The sequence below is a fragment of the Chenopodium quinoa genome, unplaced genomic scaffold (assembly GCF_001683475.1).
Source record: "Chenopodium quinoa cultivar QQ74 unplaced genomic scaffold, ASM168347v1, whole genome shotgun sequence".
In the NCBI taxonomy this organism is placed as follows: Eukaryota; Viridiplantae; Streptophyta; class Magnoliopsida; order Caryophyllales; family Amaranthaceae; genus Chenopodium; species Chenopodium quinoa.
Window position 1 is genome coordinate 2,440,252 of NW_018744151.1, and position 22,269 is coordinate 2,462,520.

The following is a 22,269-nucleotide window of genomic DNA, read 5'->3' on the forward strand; positions in this document are numbered from 1 at the left end:
AAAACAAAAGGAAAGATGGAATCTATCCTAGATCTCAAAATGTTGCACCAATTGCTATTTGTAGGTTGTATTTTGTCCTCTTCAAAATTATCTTTTTCTGCCTCAAATTTGTCTTTATTCATTAAATTTTCTTAAATATATAGTAAACACCTTATTGCAAATTAATGAAAATGGAACATCCACTTACCATACCTATAAACCTACATAATGCAAGGGACCCTTGATATTATAATCCATGTCAGAAATTCACCAACCCTATATGGCAAAAATGGACCCATTTTTCTTTGCAAACCCCACATCTTGAATTTTTTTAGTGCAAAAAATATCACTATAAATAGCCCAAGTGGTTCTTCTTCATCTCCTCACATTGTAGCTAGTCAAACTCAAAGTGTCCCTAAACAATATTGTAGATTGGTGCTCTAACAAGGATTTTGCAATGAGGGCATTATTTATATTCCTTAGCTTGGTTCTTATTGCCATATTATTTTGTATAGAGCCTTTAGAAGGTTCTAGGCATAAAGTAAGGCCTTATAATAATGACAAGGAGGAAAAGCTCTTGGAAAATAACCATCTTGTGACAAATCTTCCCGGCCAACCGGAGGTCGATTTTCGACACTATGCCGGTTATATAACGGTTGATGAAAAAAAAGAGAGGGCCTTGTTCTATTGGTTTTATGAGGCCTCATCTCATCCTGATGAGAAGCCGTTGGTATTGTGGTTGAATGGAGGTAAGCATGTGTCAAAATGAGTCGTATGTCTTTTCACTCTATTTCTTACTTTGTACATATATACTCCCTCCGTCCACAATTATGTGCAACAAAGTAATATTTTATATCTCACAAATAATACCCCTTTGTTGCACATAATTGTGGGCGAAGAAAGTATTATTACTAATCAAATATAAAGAATATTTGTAGCGCGAACCTAGCTATTAGTGTTTCACATTTGATGCTCATCTTTGTTAGTTAAATTATGAACAAAATGTACCACACATTATGACCTAATATGAGGCAGCTATCAAAGATGATGATGCAAAATAACAAAATAATACCAAGCACACACACTTTGACAAATTAAATTGTTTAATCCTTTTGTGGAATAATAAAGAATGTGGGATAATATAATTACCTATTACACCATGCTGCTAAGATGGTAGCATGACCACATAATAAATTAAAAAATTACATTTATTGGAGAAAAGTTGAACATTTTTATAATTAGTGGAGAAATTAAATAATATATTCACCTCAACACACAGACAAATATATGAAGTGGTAGCAAAAGGGCAAGCATATATTCCAATTAAAAGTAAAAATGCTTTTTTTGTTGCCTTGTGTTTAGAAAGTCCCACTAACCTAGCCATTGAACTATAATTAAATGTTAATAATTATTTTTATACCAATTTATTTGAAATTTTATATATTTTATTTAATTTTATATTATTTTTACTTTTGTTACAGGTCCAGGGTGTTCCTCTGTTGGTTATGGAGCAACACAAGAAATTGGTCCTTTCTTAGTGGACGCCGATGGTGGTGCTCTTAAATTTAACCCTTTTGCTTGGAATAAAGGTAAGTGCTTAATTCATAATAAACATGTTTCTTTATGCTTATTTGAAGAAATTAATTTAAAATTAAGCGAAAATTCTCTAAAGTGTACGTCTCTACAAAAAAGTCGCATTTCTTACATAATATAAGATGTCGATTTCATTCACTATTTTGTTAGTTCATTTTACTTAGCAAATTAGTCTAACGTCACTATATATATTCCGTTTGTTCCTCTAAAAACAAAACTCCATATGACCATATAATATATTCCTCGTCTTTTTATTTTTTGATTTTTAAATAGGACGGATGTAAAATTTAAAAAATGTACGAATATACCATGTATTTTAACGCCATAATATTAATATCTTGACTTTGTAATATGCACATAATCTTGCAGAAGCCAACATGTTGTTCCTAGAATCTCCTGTTGGAGTTGGTTTCTCCTATACGCATACAACTAGTGATTTTGATAATCTTGGGGATGTTTTTACTGGTATAATTCTTGATCTTTTATCTCTTCAGTTCAAATTTTTTTTTTTTTTCGACAGTACAATCAAGAGCCTATTCAATTCGACTTCATCATTTGACTAATTTTAATAAAATTAATCTCTTTATATCTTTCGTTGAACAGCAAACGATTCTTATGAATTTCTCCAAAAGTGGTTCCTCAAGTTTCCAACATATAGAAATCGTTCATTTTACATTGCAGGGGAGAGCTATGCAGGTACTCCAACTTCTCGTCGATCTCATTTTAAAAACATGAAGTACCATATAAATAATTATGGGTGATGCTATACATAACGCTTAAAACTATATATATAAGCATTAAAAACACTTTTTGAAAATTGTATAAAATTGGAATTAATAACTTAAACACGCGTAGATCAGTGTGATTAGTGTTTTTTTTTATCATGATTTTCTAAATTTAAACAATTTTCAAGAATATTTTTAACGTTTATATGTAGCCCTAAGGGCTATTTAAAACATTTTCCATAATTAATTACCACTCTGGTTTTTTTTTTTTTTCAACTAAATACTACTCCGTACTTTAATAAACTTAACATTGTTAAATTTTATACGGAGTGCACCATAACTTTTCAATTAAATAATTTTCATGTTGGTCATTGAGCCTCTAGAGTCTGTGTCAAACTAAGCTTAGCTCAGGAATATTGAGTATTGCGATACTCGAGTAGCTTGCGAGTTGTCTTGTCTTTGATTCACTTGTAACATATATTTTCTATCTCAAATGTGCTCTGATTTATTTTTGTAATTTGGTGACTAAATGGCAGGTAAATATGTCCCAGAGTTGGCTGAGCTCATTCATGACAGAAACTATAACTCTTCTATTTACATTGACCTAAAGGGCATTTTGGTATATATACTTCCTTATTTATTTATTTTTATTTTCACAGGACTAGTTTTTACTTCAAAATCATATGTATGCTCTCTTTAATCATTTTTATACGGATTTTGTTGTCATAGTTAAGTCAATGAAATTTGAACTAAACACGTGACAATTGAAAAATGAATATCTATTCAGATGGGAAATCCCGAAACATCAGATCCCGATGATTGGAGAGGGTTAGTGGACTACGCTTGGAGTCACGCTGTTGTGTCGGACGAAACACACAAAATCATACGAGAGACTTGTGATTTCAACAGCGATAACACTTGGAACAACCCCGATTGTAGCCAAGGTGTCGACGAGGTCCTAAAACAGTACAAAGAGATTGATATTTACAGCTTGTACACAGCAGTTTGCATGGCAAAATCTACCAAAAATAATTCAGGGTCAATGGAAGTCATGTTCAAAGCTAGCTCCAAAATGGTAAGATTGAAATAACAATTATTTGCCAAGTTACAAGAATGAATATTTCAAGTTAAAACTTTACCTCATGTAATTATTTTAAGATGTTATTTAAATTTTTTTTCCTATAACTCGAAATGAAAAAAAAAAAATAAAAAAATTTCCTTGTCTAGATCAGAGGTGACAAATAAGCCGAGTGGTCAATTTATTTTGGATAAAGTTAGTCCAAGTCAATTTAATTTGAGGTATAAGGTTTTTATAGATCGACTTAATTTTGAAACTATATACTGTATACATTTTTCCCAAGTCGTATATCCCAAGATTATTTTGGAACGAAAGAGAATACTCCGCATTATAATTTTATTTAAAGGATTCTCATGGTGTAAACACTTGCAGATGCCAAGAATCATGGGTGGTTATGATCCTTGCTTGGATGATTATGCAAGAAGTTACTATAATAGACCAGACGTTCAAAAGGCTCTTCATGTAAGTGATGGTGTTCAGCTAAAGAATTGGAGCATATGCAAGTAATTACCAAAATTATTTATCTTAAACTACAAATAATCTTTCTTAATTACCATTAAATGAGGAGCTTATTATATACAATTAAGTATGAAGTATTTTGACATAATTTCTAATGTTTGATGTAGCTTCACAATATTTAGCAACTGGGCAGACTCAAAGCCATCAGTACTTCCCATTTACAAGAAACTAATTTCTGCTGGACTTAGAATATGGGTCTATAGGTAAATACTACGTAGTTTATTTATATATAATACTGCTACGTCTCATTTTACTTGCCTCATTTAACCAACAATATATATTTTGTCATTTGTCGGCTTTACCAGTGGAGATACAGATGGAAGAGTTCCCGTGTTGTCTACAAGATACAGCTTAAATGCTCTTGGATTACCCATCACAAAACCTTGGAGGCCATGGTACCATGAAAAACAGGTAAAATTAATATTGTAATAGTTAATACTACTTCCGTTAAATATTATATGCAACTTTGAAATATTTTATTTTATGTGCAACTTTGGAATAATTATTTCCTTCCCTAATAAAATGCATTGATTTTGTTGTTTACAGGTGAGTGGATGGTATCAAGAGTATACGGGTCTAACGTTCGCTACATTCAGAGGAGCCGGCCATGCTGTGCCTATATTCAAACCGAGCAGCTCACTCGCGTTGTTTACACATTTTCTTGAAGCAGAATCCCTTCCATCAGCCCGCTAAATATAATGCATGATAAGATTACAATGAATAATACTGGTATAAGTTGAATAAGTCAATTTTGTAACAAAAGTTTTGCGGTCTAATATTGCCAAAATAAAGGCCTTTGATCTAACTAAGCTAGTTTGTATGTAGCTTATAAGGTGGGAGATTGGGAGTTGTCTAAGATAATATTCCAAGTGTTTACTAGTCTTACCGTAGCAAATATAATTGACGCAATAATAATGTCTAATTAGCATTGTTTTAACAATTTGTATAATGCAATCATAGACTTAATTAGGTCGTAAGACCAAGTATTACATGAACTGTTTGGCAATAAGTTGATGATTTTAGTATTACACAAGTTTTGAAGCTTGTTAGTAAGTTGTTTGTAGTATAGCTTTACAAATATTGAATTTTTTTTTTTTTTTAACAACTTGATGGTTTAATTTAAAACAATAAATTCTTTGTTTTACATATGTTACATATGCATCATATTTTCATTCAATAATCAATAGAACATAAAAGATAATTGGTGTAATTCTACAAATACAAATAACCCTAAAATAAAGGAGGGTGCCTCAGTTTCTCATGGTGAGAAACAAATTTGGTTTCTCACATGACATTTTCGTAAATAAATCAACAACTTTATTCAACTTTATTCAACTGTGGGGCCCACAATAATGAAAAAGTTGTTGATTTATTCACGAAAATGCCGCCATGAGAAACAAATTTCGTTTCTCACCATGAGAAACAGGGAGTTTCCCAAAATAAAGTACATGCAACAAACACTAAGAAGATGATACAAGATACAGATAAAACGAAATAGGTAGAACTTTCCTATCCAATATGTGTAAACATTTAATTTTAGTATTATATTCAAAATATAAGTATATAACAATGCGCGAGGCAACTTACAAAGGAAACAAATTTAGTACGGGTGAACAGAACACATAGGCTTTATTGTTTCATATACGTTCATGGATGCATATGCTAATAATCTTCTTCAAAACTTAGCCCATTTATAATGCCATAGTAAATCGGAGGTTGGAGGATGGTGAAATCTTTATCTTTGATTGGTAACTTCCCAATGATAAACCCAAAGATGTTCCATGTATTGTAAAATTTTTCCTTGCGCCACAAATGTTTAAGCTTGTATTGTTATGAAAATTAATCGTCGAACACCTTTTCTTTTCTTGAAATGGAAGTGTAAGAGGCTTAGAAGATTTCAAAGGTACATGACGGTCCAAGGGAACGAAAATTGCTTTGTTTATGTCATTAAGTAGGGAGTCCTTTGAGTCGAAATGGTCAGTCGAGTTGTAGAACATATGAAACACTTTAAGTGCGGTTAAGTGTAGCATCTTGCAAGGTTTTGGCAAATCTTCATGATCAACTCCATTATCCGTTATTAATGCATGTTCAAGCAACCTCATTTTAGTTCCTTCAAGTATTTTTTCCAAATAATCAACGGCTTCTTCCATATTAGCATCTTGATTTTCTCTCAAGTATAACATTATCGAGTTGATTTTTCCTTCCTTAATTTCTCTATGCAAGACTCGAACATGGAGTAATATTTAGTTAGCTTCCAAAAAATTATAGATTACGTACAAACTACACAAACTGTACGTGCAATTCATAATAAACTTCTAAGGAAATTTTGTAAGAAAAAGGTTGTTAAGATTTTTCTTTATAAAAGCACTCAATAACACTTTTTATTCAAGTATTTCTAATGAAAGGTTGCTTATTTGACTTCATATAGTTAATAAAGATAATTTTAATTTATCAACAAGAGTATAAGATTGTTATACCTCATAACCCTGTATATCATTCAGCAATCGACACGATTTCATTAGAAGTTTCGTAATTGCTTCATACTGAGAAGGATTAATGTTGTGAGGGTAGAATGTTGGAGTCAGAAAATACGAGGCTTGAAGTACCATTACATGAGCAGCAACAGAAATCTTGCCAATTTCCAAGTAAGAAGACATCGACGGAATGTGTCCTGTTTTTCTCCATGTTGCTTCAATTAGCCACGAATCAATTGCTTCGTACCACTTCGACAAAAGAAATAGAAAGAAAAATCAGTCTCATAAGCAAATATATGACGAAAGCAATAGAGAAAATCAAATAAAGAGTGTTTCTCAAGAGAATTACTAAATTTCGAAGACTAGTAGTTATGTCGATTTGATGTTGATCATGGTATGTTTTTGCTAATTCACCCACAAAGTTATCGAGGATATCGAAGAGGATCTTGCTATGACTTGTTAAGCCTTTGTTATCCCATCTGTGTGCATACGTGACAAAACAACCATTTCTATGAGAAAAACATAAGCTATTGTATAAACATACATAATCACTCGCGCTATCTAGCTAGCTAGCTAGGGATATACCTTTGCACAGCCTTTGCAATGGTTTGTAGCTCATCGAGTGACCCTTTGGTGTCGAAAAAGTCATCCACAATGGTTATTAGCACGGCACTCTTTGCAACTATTAATCGAACATCAGATTCATAAGGGAAGGAAGCACTAGAGGCGATGGCAAAGTAGCAATACGTGGTTTTCTCTCGTGCAAAGCCCATATCCATTAGACCCCAATCCTTCGACCACCTATATATCATTCAGTATATACATGATTGAATTCCAATAGTTCAAAATTAAATTTATAGGCTAATGCACGGTATATGACAAATAACACCCTTTATAAAACCCTGCTCTGATCGAGTTAATTACCTTATTAGCTCGGTCAATTCTTTCTTGTATACCATTTGTCGATACTCAAAATTTTCTTTAGCAAGTCGAAGCAAATCTATGTTATTGAGACACGAAATCCTGTTATCAAAAAACTCTTATTATATATATAGTTTAACAAAGACAAGAAATTGAAAATGACTAATTAGGTCATTTCTAATTAATTATAAGTATACCTATAATATGAGGCTTTTCCTAACCAAAGAGGGCTGTCTTGGTTTGCTTCAATCCACTTCCTATGATCTAAATGATCCATTCGAGCCATCCAAGTTACAAGAATTTCTCGCTTAATCTATGAAGTAAACAAATATAATTACGTAAGAAATTATGAGAACACATATATAATTAACAAGGTACAATCATAGTATACTTTTCATTATTGTCTTTTGATTGTTTAACTTGCTAATTATAAACAATATATATAGGCAAACAAATCGAATTACCCATTCTTGAAGACGCGGCCACATCATGATACCATCATCTATTGTGTTGCTACATAGGCAGGATTTTTCAAGCAATCTTCTAGAAAATGTTCTCAATTCTTTCAATTCAACTCTACTTCAGTCTCAAACATAAGACTCGTTGCTCGATAGAGATTATTGAGTGTGCTAGCAAACATTTCATGATTGTCTTCAATTTCTTGAAGAGCATATTTATCATTAAGGAACCCACAAAACCTCCCTATCGATTTCATCCCAAAGATTAATTAGTAAATTAAAGGTAGATTATATATGTTTAGTAAATAAATATAATGAAGTATATATTGTTGATAGATAATTAAAGATTTATAGTCTTACTAGGGGAGACTTTATATCCTTGTAGCCGAAGTACTTCAAATGCTAAGGAGTTCTTGAAGATATTGGCTTGTAGTAAACCATGTTGTGATGTTTCTTCTTCATTATATTTACTGATAAATATGTTTTTACATGAAAAAAATGACTAATTATAATTAAAACATTAGTCTTATCAATGACTATTCATTTCTAAGAGTGTATGTGAAATAGTACCTATATATGTCTTTTGATAACACCGCGATTTCATCATGAAAATGGTCAGACAATCCTAATCTTTGTAGTTGATTGACCATGTAGAGCTTTATGCAATCTTCATCTATGGGATATATTGATGGAACTACATGAACAAAGATAAAATAATCATAAATAACACTAGTACTAAGTCAAATAATTTAACACTATATTATGCTAAAACACTCTAAACTTAATTAATATAATCCTTTAGTGCTAATATATATACTTCTTCTGTTTTTTTTTTAGTTGTAACACTTCTCTTTTCACACTTGTCGATGCATGTTTTAAATAGTTATATATTTAAATATCAATATGTAAAACTTATAAACATTAGATATTAAAATTGTATAAATCGAGATGAATCTAGCAAGATCTCACATAACTATATTTTTACTTGAGTATAAATCGTCAAAGTTAATCAAAGTGAAACACATGAATAGTGTAAAAGTCAAAGTGTTGCAATTATGAAAAAAACGAAAGAAGTTTATGATACTAACAATAATAATGTGACATTAGTTGTTACGTAAATAGCTACAACTGTGACTTATTACCTCCATGCCTACAAGCTCGAACAAGGTTATGTAGGTATGACAATGTTGCTGGATTTCCGGCTGCAATGTACGCGGCAGCCGTGGCCGCAGAAGATTGGAACAAGGAACCATCGGCACTCAAATTATTGATTATAGTTGCTTGATTAATTTGGTACGATGAAGGTAACGCCTCCAAATACGAAAGCAAAGGAGGATAGTGATACTTGTTAACTAATTCTTCCCTGAAAGATAACAAAGATATGTACACAATATAGTAGAACTAGCCAAATTAGGATCCATATATACTAGCTCTCATATATGAGTCCATATTTAATTATTCAATAAAAATGATAATCATTTATGTAAGGAATGTCAACTTTCTTTAAGGTCGTACCAATAGATAAGATCATGATGATAGTAATATTAGATGCTGTAGTGATAGAGATAGAACATATTCTCAGATCTCAACCATTAGCTTAACCTTTTGGTTGACTTGGTCTCCTAACATGGTATCAAAGCCAGCATGACACAAATATCACGGGTTCAAATCTCATCCATTCCCACTTTCAAGTGGAATATTTCGCGCAAGGTATGCAGAGGGTCCATGCTACATCTAGGGGTGACAATTCGGTTCAGTGGGTCGGGTTCGGGTCAGATTTCGGGTTATGCTTAGAAACAATAAAAAAAAACAGTGTAAAACTTAATATTATTACGAAATATGAAATTTTGGTCAAATCGGATCGAATTTGGGTTATTCGGGTTCGGATCGGGTCAGGTTTCTCTCAGTAACTTCTGGTCAGGTTCGTTCGGGTTATTGGGTCGGGTCAGGGATTGCCAGCTCTAGCTACATCCACGTACATTTCATGCTCAAAGGGCTCTCATCATGTGAGGGGGTGTGATAGAGTATAAAACATATTTCTGGGACTCAATCACCAGCTACTCCGTATTAATTTGATGAGATTTGATAATGCCACTAAAACTTCTATGGTCAATACATGAATTGAAATATCAATACCATTGGAAAATAAACTAGTAATTTACATCTAATGTGCGATTCTGTGGTGTTTATCTTGGTATATGTGATGCAACTCTAATATGGGGCGGCGTTTAGATGTTGGCATGTTGGCTTGTATTATGATGCATTATTGATGCTTACTAGTGTGCGTCAGTACACATCAACAGATTTATTGTGCACAAGGAGTAAAGTCATTGGGGTCATTCAAGTGAAGTTTATTGACACCCCATTAACCTCATCGTCTTGAATGAACTAACCACAAAAAGATGAATGGTAGGGAAAACGTGTATGACGTTTTTTGTTTATTCACTGAATCAGTGGGGTTATACATGTAGTTACTACTCTTCTTAATTACACATAGCCATGCTGTTTTTTTTTTTTTGTTTTCTAGGTAAAATTGACCTTATAATAGCACCAATTATAGGTTGGATGCAAAGAATAGTACAACCTTGATTTTTTTTTATTTTTTATTTTTTAATTTTTAACAAGTAGTACAACCTTGATTGAGTGACTCACAAATTTTTAAATCAACACAAAATTTGTTATGTTGTGTGAGTGACTATACATCACAAAATTTTAAATTAAGTGCAAAATATATCATCAAATACATTGAAGATCGGAGATTTAGACGGAAAGCATATTATTATTATTTTAATATATTTAACCAATTTTCATCTTATAATTACTTTACTATACTAAGGACAAGTACCCATTTTTATTATTCACCCATTATCCCAACTAGTAAAATTAATACTATTCCTTGAAATGTTAACGAGGAAGAAGACAAAGACCCCTAATCAACCAATCAGCATACGACATTCTTTAAATTGTACTTGGTAAATTTTGAAATTCAATTTCTATCTTTGTGTTGATTACATTATTTATTGGAAAATTTGTCAGAAAAAACCTATTATAACTAGGGGTGTTCGCGGTGCGGTTTGGATCGTAAACCGCACCAAACCGCAAAAGTGCGGTTTGTAATTTTTTCGAACCGCACTAAACCGCAATTTAAAAAAAAACGCACCGCAAGATGCGGTTTAGTGCGGTGCGGTTTGCGGTTTAACCGTATTTTATTAAAATTGTAATTATTCTTTTTAAAACAAAACTTTTATTTTATATTATAATTATTAGCTGATAATTTAAATATTAAACTCTTTTTATTAACCTTTAATTAGCTAATAGTAAAAAAATTAGCTTATATATTTTAGTTCTTTTATATAATTTTAATGAAAATATACTATAAAAATCGCAAACCGCATTAAAGTGCGGTTTGCGGTGCGGGTTGGTCTCAATAACTTTGGAAACCACACCAAACCGCAAACCGGGGTTTGGTCATTTTAAAAAACCGCATTGCAATTTTCAAACCGCACCAAACTGTAAAATTGCGGTTTGATGCGGTCTAAACCGCATTGTGTACATCCCTAATTATAACACTCTTTTTGTCAGAAAAAACCTTTTAAACAATTTTTGGCAAAAAGAAACCTGGTTCAAATTTTTTTTTGTTAAAGACAACCAAAACCTCTAATTAACCTAATTACCCCCTAATTATAATTAAATCTTATTTAATTAATTAAAAATCATAAATAAACTGATAAATTAAAAAAAAAAAAAACATACACGACCCCCAAACCCATCACCAGCTGCCACCCCTGATAGCAACCGCCCCCACCCCCGCCGGCCACCAGAACCCCCCACCCCTCCCCTTCCCCCGCGCCGGCAAAGTCCCTCCCCCCTACACCTCCTATTCCTTTGAACCACCATCGCGACCACCCACCCATCACTAAACCCTAACTCCAAAAACTCCCACCCCCCTCTCTACCACCACCACTCCATTATTTTCCCACACCCTTAAACGACAAGGGGAGGTAGTTTATGGGTGTAGAAAAAGGAGGGGATTGTTTATGGTTGAAGAAATGAGGGGTGGAATTTTTGTATTTGGATTTAGTAAGGGGGTGGGTGGTCGCAGCGGGTGAAAGGGAAGGGGTTGGGGTCTCTGGTCGTCGCGAGAGGGCTAGGTCTCCTATCGACGTAGTGGAGGGGGTTGGGCTGGGTAGGCCAGCCTTAGGAGAAGAGGCTTATTGGTCGGTGTCAGAGTTGGGTGGTGGTTCAAGGAAAGAAGAGGGTGACGCAGGGGGGCGCAGGGCGGGGGGTTTGTCGGTGCGGGGGTGATAAATTAGAGAAATAGAAAATAATTAGAGTAGAATAGCTTGATTTCTCATTAATCATCTCCCCAAATATATAAGCATTACAAGATTTCCTTAACCTAGAATCATAAGATCTCCTAGAATATTGAGGAATATATAAGATAATATTAGGGAATAAATATCTTCCTAAAATATAATATATGATATATCTCAATACCCCCCTCAAGTTGGAGCATGCGGATTCAAAATGCCCAACTTGGGAAGAAGATAATCAAATAGCGACTTTCCGAGAGCTTTAGTGAAGATATCAGCTAGTTGTTCCTTTGTAGAAACATGAGATGGAGAAATTAAGCCTTCATTAATAGCATCACGAACGAAGTGACAATCAATCTCAATGTGCTTCGTTCATTCATGGAAAACTGGATTTTGTGCAATGTGCAAAGCAGACCGACTGTCGCAAAATAATTTGATTGCCTTTGGATGTTGAATACCCATGCTTAACAATAAGGCCTTTAGCCATTTGAGCTCGCAAGTAGCGCCGGACATGCACCTATATTCGGCCTCAGACGAAGAGAAAGAAACCGTGGGTTGTTTTTTCGTTTTCCATGAAATAGGAGACTTTCCAAGAAATACAAGCCAACCTGTAAGCGATCGCCTAGTTAGGGGACAAGCGGCCCAATCGGAGTCACACCACCCCTCCAAAGTCAAGTCACTAGCCGAACTCAAAAGAATACCCTGGCCCGGAGTACCTTTTAAATATCGTACTACTCTCAATGCAGCATCCCAATGCTCAGTACGAGGAGCCTGCATAAATTGAGCCAGTATATGCACAGAATAAGCAAGATCAGGCCGAGTAACTGCAAGATGTATCAATCGCCCTACTAGTCTCCGATACGACTCAGGATCCGGTAGTAAATCACCAGTTGTCGTACCCAATTTGTGATTTTGCTCCATCGGAAATCCACTAGGCTTTGCACCTAACAATCCGGCTTCAGAAATAATATCCAACGTAGATTTACGTTAACAAAGAAACAGGCCTGCAGAGCTACGAGCAACCTCGATGCCTAAAAAATATTTCAAAGGACCAAGATCCTTCATTTTGAAACAATCACTGAGATAGGCTTTAAAAACGGTAAGTGCAGCGGAATCATTCCCAGAAATAATGAGATCATCCACATAAACCAAGACATTAATTTGAACAGTAGTCTTAGAGTATGTAAATAAAGAATAATCAGAGTAAGATTGGTTAAAACCATATTGTTTCAAAGCGTTGGTTAGTTTGGCAAACCAACATCTGGGAGCCTGTTTCAAGCCATATAAAGACTTACGCAATCTGCACACCAAGGTAGGTTCCGAACTTTCAAACCCGGGAGGAAGTTTCATATATACCTCCTCAGCTAAATCACCATGTAAGAATGCATTGTGTACATCCATTTGATGAATCTCCCAATTTTTAGAAGCTGCAATAGCAAGAAAGGTGCGAACTGTGGTCATTTTGGCCACCCGAGCAAAAGTCTCATCATAATCAATTCCTGCTTTCTGATGATTGCCGAACACAACCAAACGAGATTTGAGGCGTTCCACCTCACCATTTGACAAAAACTTGGTTTTATAGACCCATTGACTTCCTAGAGCTCTCTTACCTGGGGGAAGATGCTCCAAAGTCCAAGTACCGTTGTCTTCTAGAGCTCGGATTACCTGGGGGGGTAGGGATTCTGTTCGCTGGCAGGGGGTGAGGGTGGGGGTGGCTGCTACAAGGGGAGGTGGAAGGGGGAGGGTTGCAGGTGATGATGGGGTTGGAGGGTGGTTTAATTTTTTTTTTTTAAATTTGTCAATTTATTTGTTATTTCTAAATAATTAAATAAGATTTAGTAGTTAATTAGGGGTAATCAGGGGCTAATTAGGTTAATTAGAGGTTTTGGTTGTCTTCAACAAAAAAAATTTAGAAACAAGTTTCTAAAGGCCAAATTTTTTTTTTAAAGGTTTTTACTAACAAATAGAGGGTTATAATAGATTTTTTCTGACAAATTTTCCTTATTTATTTGGTTATTTGTCCTTTTTTTCATAGTTTTATGAAATTAGGATATTAGTTGGTGTTATGATGATCTATTAAAATTGACGTGTTGTTTGGATGAATTTTAATTTGTGTTGATAGATTTCGATTTATTTTTTCAAACACAATCCATTCTTTGTAATTAATGAACGTCTTTACAAAATAAGTTAGTAAAAAGTAATTAGGGAGCACGTGCTAGGTATATTAAAATAATTCCATAAGTTATAGAAGATTAAAAAGTGGTGAAAATTGGTTACAAAATATTAAAAAAAAAAATACAACTTTTCTGCAGAACCTCCGTCCTTCGATGTCATTTATAACATTTTTTACATCAAACTTAATAGTTTGTGATGTAGAGTGCACTCAATTATGATTTTGCTATTCTCTGCACCCAACTATAACGTCTATAAGTGCTATTGAGGCCAATTTTGTCTTTTTGGTTTTTTTTTTTGTAAAACATGCTATATTTACAGTAGGTTATGTAATTGTTAATGACAAATAGAGTAGTATAAAATATAATAGAATCAAAATAAAAGATGTAAACACCAACCTAAACAACAAAATTGCTAAATTTAAAAAATGAGAAGGTAAGAATTTTACATTTTGAATATCAATCGCTGTTGGTCATAGATGTGGGCAACAACTTCTTTTATGTCGTCAGCAAGCATCACTCGTAAACCTGTTCGCCATGCAAGATCAAGCATTCCTGGAAAAACTATAGCAAACCAATGAGGGTAGTTTTCATTGTTGCCTTTTTGTTTTAATATATGTTTGCTTGAATTCCCCCCTAAAAATGACATCCCTGAAAACATAAATAAATCATACGTTAAATTATTAATATATATTTCTTTTTGAGGACATCTGTTAAATTAATTACTATATAGTACGACAATATTTATTTTTCAAATAAATGAACATAATACTGCTGTCCCTAAAACATAGGCAGGACCACATTTTGGTTTAATCTCATTGACAAAGATTGGAATTGGGTAATCTTTGTCCTAAGTGTTTTCGTCTATACGACTATACCATATATGCAACATTATGCTATTATAGACCTTTGTTACTCTATATGAACAATGAACTATTTTTAGTGCGTGCATGCAGAGAGTCACACTAGACATATACGATGTAGATGGATGAAAATATTTTAGTTTGATCGATCTCACATCTAGGTTAAAACACGTAATAAAATTTACTTAGCCAAGTTATAATTATTAGTTTAATACAAACCTACTAACCTTTTTCAATGTGTTCATGGCCGATATCCCACATCTTTAATGCAATTATACAAGCAAGGGTTGAAGGAAGAGAGTCAATCGTGGGATTGCCATGGCAATCCCTTTCTCCCCAAAACCCTTCATCCATTTGGTTGCTTAGAATCCATTCCGAACAACTTGTAAACATGGGTTTCTCATAGTTTTCATTAGGGTTACCGATCATGGCTAACCACGCGGTGTCATAAGCAGAAGGAGAGACAAAAGAGCTAGGGTTTTCAATAACTTTAACGACCAAAGTTTCCTTCAACTTCTTAATTAGAGCTTGAATAACACCTAAGGAGCTTGCCATTTTTTTTTTACAAAAATAAATATTTATATGAAGCTTTTTAAAGTTTCTTTTTATGAAGAGCATTAGTGCCGTTGGAAATAGTACTATTTATAGAGTTATAGATTACCAGTACATAAGAGCACTCACATTAGTGAGCAAAATTTTTTTTGCTCAATCTCTCTCTAGCTACTTTCTCTCTCTTCCCAACCAATTTGCTCATGAGCATTTTTGGTGAGGAAATTTTATCCCACTAGTGATCAAAAAATAATTGAATTGCTCATGAGCATATTTTATTTTGCTCATTGATGTAGTAACATTTATACCAATTTTGCTCATCAATTTTGGATGAATGTTGGGGCCCATGAGATTACTATTCATCATGAAATTTGCTCATCCTATGAGCAAATTCTAAAATGCTCATGAGCATCTTTCATTTTCCTCATTGATGTAGTACAATTTCTACCAAATATGCTCACCACTTTTGCTCATGAGCAAAAAAAATGTTCACTGATGTGAATGCTCTAATAACGAAGTTAGCATATACTGTACTCCGTACCAGGCCAGTAGACATCAGTGTGAACACACATTTTTTTTAACTAATTTTTTTTTTTGTTCTTCTTCTTTATTTTTTTTACAATAATTAACAATATTATGCGAAGTATGTTGCATTGAATAAATTCTATTTCCTTAACATGCTAGCCTCCCTTGGATTAAGTATATATATTAAAAAAAACATTTAGGTTTTTTTTTGTCAGAAACTACCTAATATAACCTAAAATTTGTGAGAAACTACCGTATAAAAAAATGTTGTAAGAAACTATTTTATAAAAGGTAAAATGTTGTAAGGTATTACCTTTGGTCGAATTTCCACCGTTAATCTAATTTTAAGGCGTTCACCTACCTCAAAACACCCCCGAAACCACCACAGAGGTTGTTATTCAAGGTGGTAAGGTTATTTAGGGGTAATTAGAAGATATTCTGAGTTTGTGAGGGTAGTTTGATTTCATGCTTCGGGATGTTGATTTTTGGGGTTAGAGGTGGTGGTCTTGGGATTGGAGGGTGGTTTCGGCTTGGTGAAGGCAATTTCAAGTAGGTTGTGTTGGTTCTGGGGTGAAAGCAGTGGTTTTGGGGATGTTTTGAGGTGGGTCAATGGTGGATTTCCGGCGGAGGTAGTATTTTACAACAATTAAAATTTTGTTAGGTAGTTTCTTACAAAATTTTTCTTTTTATTAGGTAGTTTTTTACAACATTTTTTATATTAGGTAGTTTCTCACAAAACCTGGGCTTTATTAATTAAGTAGTTTTTGACGAAAAGTCCAAACATTTACTAGATGAATATATTAATGGCAACAAACATACGCTGTGTTTCCTAATTAGAAAATGACATTTTCATGTATCCCCTTAATTTGAGATTGACGGTTTTTCATACATTGTTTCCGACACGTATATACCTATTGGATGAAGTGTCCGAAAAAGTGAGGGTTTAACCGGACAAGCCTAAAAGCTTTTTTTTATCACAAATATTTTAAAAAAGCGGGTTTACACTATTTTATTGTGTGGCAAGAAAGAAGAGGAAGAATATCATTCCCTAAATAATTTCACACGTGACTTTTCCCCAAAATTACTTTTCTCTCTCCTCATTCTCTTTTATGAACTTTGCTCTATTAAGGCCATTGCTGAAAGCTTTCTCTCTTCAATTTGCTTTTATTTCTCTCTTCAATACAAATGATGCCATTGCAAGACCCAAACACCTGAACTCCCTGAATTGAGAGTGGGAGCTGGACCTCTGAGAAAGAGATCTTGTCATGGTCGAATTCTGTAGAATAAAGAGATTGATAACAGAAGAGGAGATGACGATCGGAGTTGGAAATTAAGGGTTGATTGAGATGAAGTTGGATGAAATTGGGTGTTTTGATTAAGGAATTCCAGAATTTATAGACGCATTTGAAGCGTACAACTGATTTAATAGGTAATCGTGAGAGAACCTATGTGATTATCTCAGTCGGAAGTGCCGCCATTGTTGCCGCTCAAGCTCCAGAAGTTCATGCAGTCACGCAGACACGCAGTGTTGGAGGCTGCCTAATGGGCGGTGCTCGAACAAGTTTGAATGGACTTGTTTGAAAATGGCGGTGGTTCAATTTTTGTGGGTAAGTTGGGTTTGTTCGTAAAAATGGAGGTTCTAATTTTGCTGGGTTTCTTCAATTTTGATTTAGATACTTTTTTTTTTTTTTTGAAAGAATTTTGATTTTGATACTCTATTTTAATTTGCATTTGTAGCTTAATTACTTTTGTAAAAAAATGGTCACTTTTGTGAAAAAAGGGGTCACTTTTGTGATAAAATGTCACTTTTGTAAAATAATGATCATTTTTGTGAAAAAAGAAGTTATCTTTGTGAAAAAAAGTCACTTTTGTAAACATATGGGTCACTTTGTAAAAAATAAAGGGTCACTTTTGTAAGAAAAAAGGGTCACTTTTCGCAAAATGTTCGATGTACAATAAAATTATTGTAAACCGGGACATGCAAAAGGAATTGGATTTTTATTCTAAGCCCGAATTGAACCCATCTTAATAAAAATCCGAAAAATTTACCTTAACCTAGCCTAATCAATATGACATTATTTTGCGGGTTTGGCACAAGATTTTACGCCAAGATCCGGCCGGCCTGATATTTTCATCACTTCTAGCTGTTACCATTTCTAATTTTAACCTTTCTTTTTAAGCAACAACCTAGATAACAATTCTTTCAAAAAAAAAAACAACCTAGCAGATATCAATTAAAGCAAGACTTTTTAATTGCTTTTTATGGATTCTTGGTATTATATATGATCCATGGATGAATTCCTGGCATTATGATCCATGCATGGGTCATTATTTTTTAATTTTATATGTAAGAAAAAGAGCCCTATTGGATCAAAACAATTTGGGAGAGTAGGGGAAAATGTAAGAGGGTCCTCGCCTAATTGCCCCTAACGGGGATTGAACCTCCAACCTCAATAGTTGAAAGGTTCACTCCTTTCTACTTGATCAATCTTAGTTTCGTATTCATGGATCATGTGTATGTTGTTCTTAGCCATAAATAGTACTTTGTATTGTACTATCCCCCCCCCCCCTTTTTAAAAAATAAAAATAATAAAAAATTAGTGTTTCTTTATCACGTTTAACATAATGCATAATTCCAACGATTTATACATCTAATTACCAACAAGTAAAATTTATAAAATAATATGATATTATGGAAAATATTAATTAAGTGAGATGATTCTAATAAGATTTCTCATGACTTTATTTTATCATAATTATAAGCTGTAAAATTTAATCAAAGTGGAACTTGTAAATAGTGTTAAAAGTTAAAACTTGTCAATTCAAAAAGTGGAATCAATTAGTTTTAATTCTTATGATTTCCAAATTAGAAAATTTAATTGGCCTTTTAACCATAACTTCTTTCGATGCTTATGCAAATTCAACAAGGGAAGGGATATTAAAGACCAGGGATTTGTATTTAATAGGAAACACCCAAAGATAATGAGAGAAATCATCAAGTAACACAAGATAATATTTGTGTCCTAATTTGCTAGAAATGGGAGATGTCCATAAATCCATGTGAATAATATCAAAAGGAGCAAAGGTAACAGTAGTTGATGACTTTAAAGGAAGTCGTACATGTTTTCCTAAAGGACATGAATAGCAAAAATGAGAACTATTTCTCTTATTACAACGGATTAAATTTTTGTTTCTAAGAAAATTAAAAACCGGTTTGCCGGGGTGTCTAAGTCTATGATGTCAAACTGAAGGAGGAATAGCAGCTAGAGAGAGATGACTATTGCCATTTGGAGGGGAAGGAGTTGAGAAAGGATAAAGGTCCCCCACACTATTGCACCGAGCTAGAGTTGTCCCCGAAAGAAGGTCCTTCACAGAAAAACCGAGAGGGTCAAACTCGACAGAAACAGAATTGTCACAACAAAATTTTCTAACAGAGATTAGGTTTTTAATAATGTTAGGAACATATAGGACATTCTTAAGGTGAAAAGGTGGGTTGGGGGATGTAGTGGTAGTAGTGCCATAACCATAAACAGGAATTCGTTTGCCATCACCAACAAAAATATATTGAGGAATGCTCAAATTAAACAGTTTAGATAAATTACCCCAGTCACGAATCATGTGAGAGGTCGCCCCGGTGTCCATATATCATCCGTTTCGGGTGGTTAGAGACTCATCGAACTATACGCTTGGCCCAAATCAGTAGGGGACATAGGTAGACTGTAACCATGAGATCCGGCGTAGTATGCCTGATTTTGGGCTGGGCGTGGGCCCAGAATGGACTGCTGCTATCCACGGTAAGGGAATGGAGAGTTCGTTGGGCCAGTGGGATATGGGCATGGGGGAGAAGCCCACTGGCCTTGTTGAGGGGGCGCCCAACCTTGCTGGTTACCCCACTGAGGGGCCTGCTGGGCCGAGTTATGATTGGGCCCAGATTGTTGATGTTGATTATTGTTGCTAGAATTGCTTCCGCGGCCCTTACCTCTTCCTTTCCCTTTGGAGCTGGTGTTGCGGCCTTTACCCCTTCCTCGTCCAATGCCTCCCTGCTGGTCGGTCGTTGATTGCGACGCCGGAGAAGGGGCCGACGACTGAGACGCTGGCATTGGTGAGGACTGAGCCACTAGAGCATGCTGACCCGCTTCGGACTGCTTGTTTTGGCGAGTTTCTTCCAAAATAAACATGCACCGAGCCTTGTTAAAGGTAGGGGTGGGTTCGGATTGAGATACAATGGCAGCGACGGTATCATACTCGCCCATGGTGAGACCCGCTATAAGTTGCATAACCATTTTACGATCGGAGACGGGACAATCAACATTAGCGAGTTGATCCGCAAGAAGTTTGAGTTGCTTACAATAATCAGACATATTAGCAAAGTTTTCGAGTTTTGTTTTTGCAAACTGTTCCTCCAAGTACACAGCCCTGGTGTGCTTATTATCATGAAAGATCTCCTCGAGCCGGGTCTATAATTCGCGAGCCGTCGCGCCCGGTTTCATGATTGTGTGAACAAGATCCTTGGAAATTGTCCCATAAATCCAATTTTTCACAATAGCATCCAACCTATTCCATGTTGCATCGTCGATCTCTTTCGGTCGAGGGGTTTTAGCGTCAATGTGATCTAAAACATTAAAAGCAACGGCCGTGATTTGAAAAAGCTCAACCCAAGTCGCATACTGAGCATCCTCGTTATCGAGGGTAACACAAATATGATTCTTGATGTTTGGGACAGCAAAAGCAGGATGATAGGTGGGAGTGTTTGGAGGAGGGGGAGGAGAGGGGGGGCCCGAATCATCATCACCAGCCATGTTATGGACGGGCAGAGGAGATGATGGAAGGTTGTGGTGAGAAACGGCTAGGGTGAGGATCGAAGAAGGGTTTGAAAGACTAGAGAAAAAGAAAACCCTAGGTTGAATCTGATACCATGTAGAATTGTGTAATTCTCCTTGAGAGGAGGTTTCTCATTCATTGAATATATATAGGGTTTACAACCTAATATTGAGATAACCTAAAATACACAAAATATATCTTTACAGAATATTCACAAGATAATATTAACATATTATCTAACAGTGGATGGTGAGATGCGACAAAGGGCTTTTTTTTTTCTTTAACTAGTGCAAATATCTTATTATTGTAATGAAAATATATGAAATAAACTAGCATTTTTTTGTATGTTTTAAGAAACATGTGGTCGATCAAAACTTATTTATAAATAGTACAAATATTGTAATTATTTTAAACCTGCTCCCGTTTCAAAAAAAAAAAAAATTAAACCTGCTTGAGTCATACATTAATAATTATTTCTTTTTTAAAAAATAATTTACTTGGATAACAAAATATAATTATTGTCATTATTCGATAGGGCTTTTTTTATTTATTTAAAATATTTACTTTTTAGGTTTTAGCTAAAAGGAAATACTTACTATCGAAGTTGACTTATAAAGTCAAGATTTCAAGAAAATGACTAAATAAAGTGAGCAAATTTAAATTTTCAACTATATTGCGTGTATAGTTTTGTGCAATTGCATTATACTATTCTATACGTCGGTTTTAGCTGACCGCTTTTGTTACCTGATCGAAGTTTTCAACGTGTTTGCTAACATCGATCGCATAATTCTTTGTAAGATCATGTATTTAAGAAATGGGACGTTTTAGGAAACTAAGGTTCGTTACGAAAGTAATTACAAAAATGGTTGCGTGGCAAAAGTATTTACAAAAATAAGCTTTTGGGGTAAACCGCTGCCTCGGGCAGCGTTTTACTTTCTATTTTTAAAAAAAAAAAAAAATTCTAGGGCAGCGTTTTTATAGTTTGACTTTTTTTTTTCCTCGTTTATTTTTTTTTTAAATTAATTAAAAAAAAGGCAACAGTATAAAACGCTGCCCCAGGCAGCGTCTTATGCTTGAACATAAGACGCTGCCTGGGGCAGCGTTTTATCTGTATATGTTTACAGGTAAAACGCTGCCCCAGGCAGCGTTTTACCTGGTTGGCAGCACCAAACCAGTTTCTTGCCCCAACCCTCAACATCCTTCCAACACCACCCCCAACCTCCTTCCACCACCTCCAACCCCTTTCCACTACCGCCCTCCACCACCACCGCCTTCCACCA

General features: G+C 34.6%; 3 protein-coding genes across 3 annotated transcripts; 1 reads left to right on the plus strand and 2 right to left on the minus strand.

The window, feature by feature from the left end:
* Positions 1-370: 370 nt before the first annotated feature.
* On the plus strand, positions 371-4,943 carry LOC110693567 (serine carboxypeptidase-like 31). Its single transcript, XM_021870697.1, has 10 exons — positions 371-728; positions 1,461-1,568; positions 1,942-2,037; positions 2,176-2,268; positions 2,834-2,916; positions 3,085-3,372; positions 3,748-3,878; positions 4,002-4,097; positions 4,200-4,305; positions 4,441-4,943. Exons 1-10 carry the CDS (start codon positions 437-439, stop codon positions 4,585-4,587), a joined length of 1,440 nt encoding a protein of 479 aa, XP_021726389.1. The 5' UTR covers positions 371-436; the 3' UTR covers positions 4,588-4,943.
* A 1,231-nt stretch (positions 4,944-6,174) lies between these two features.
* LOC110693400 (S-linalool synthase-like) lies at positions 6,175-11,142 on the minus strand. Its single transcript, XM_021870521.1, has 10 exons — positions 11,138-11,142; positions 8,890-9,110; positions 8,318-8,441; positions 7,754-7,802; positions 7,487-7,602; positions 7,293-7,391; positions 6,954-7,169; positions 6,718-6,847; positions 6,372-6,617; positions 6,175-6,183 (listed from the first exon to the last, which is right to left on the minus strand). Exons 1-10 carry the CDS (start codon positions 11,140-11,142, stop codon positions 6,175-6,177), a joined length of 1,215 nt encoding a protein of 404 aa, XP_021726213.1.
* An 8,811-nt stretch (positions 11,143-19,953) lies between these two features.
* On the minus strand, positions 19,954-20,967 carry LOC110693401. Its single transcript, XM_021870523.1, has 2 exons — positions 20,671-20,967; positions 19,954-20,562 (listed from the first exon to the last, which is right to left on the minus strand). Exons 1-2 carry the CDS (start codon positions 20,965-20,967, stop codon positions 19,954-19,956), a joined length of 906 nt encoding a protein of 301 aa, XP_021726215.1.
* Between the last annotated feature and the right edge of the window lie 1,302 nt (positions 20,968-22,269).

What these genes read in the sequence shown, in the direction of transcription:
- LOC110693567 (XM_021870697.1), top strand. Translation starts at nt 437, where the DNA reads ATGAGGGCATTATTTATATTCCTTAGCTTGGTTCTTATTGCCATATTA. An exon ending in TTGACCTAAAGGGCATTTTG is followed by an intron (nt 2,917 to 3,084) that starts GTATATATACTT and finishes ATATCTATTCAG; the next exon opens with ATGGGAAATCCCGAAACATC. An exon ending in TCAAAGCTAGCTCCAAAATG is followed by an intron (nt 3,373 to 3,747) that starts GTAAGATTGAAA and finishes AAACACTTGCAG; the next exon opens with ATGCCAAGAATCATGGGTGG.
- LOC110693400 (XM_021870521.1), bottom strand. An exon ending in GGAAAAGCCTCATATTATAG is followed by an intron (nt 7,392 to 7,486) that starts GTATACTTATAA and finishes TTTTGATAACAG; the next exon opens with GATTTCGTGTCTCAATAACA. An exon ending in ATTGCAAAGGCTGTGCAAAG is followed by an intron (nt 6,848 to 6,953) that starts GTATATCCCTAG and finishes GTATGCACACAG; the next exon opens with ATGGGATAACAAAGGCTTAA.
- LOC110693401 (XM_021870523.1), bottom strand. Translation starts at nt 20,967, where the DNA reads ATGGCTGGTGATGATGATTCGGGCCCCCCCTCTCCTCCCCCTCCTCCA. An exon ending in GGACAATTTCCAAGGATCTT is followed by an intron (nt 20,563 to 20,670) that starts GTTCACACAATC and finishes TTGGAGGAACAG; the next exon opens with TTTGCAAAAACAAAACTCGA.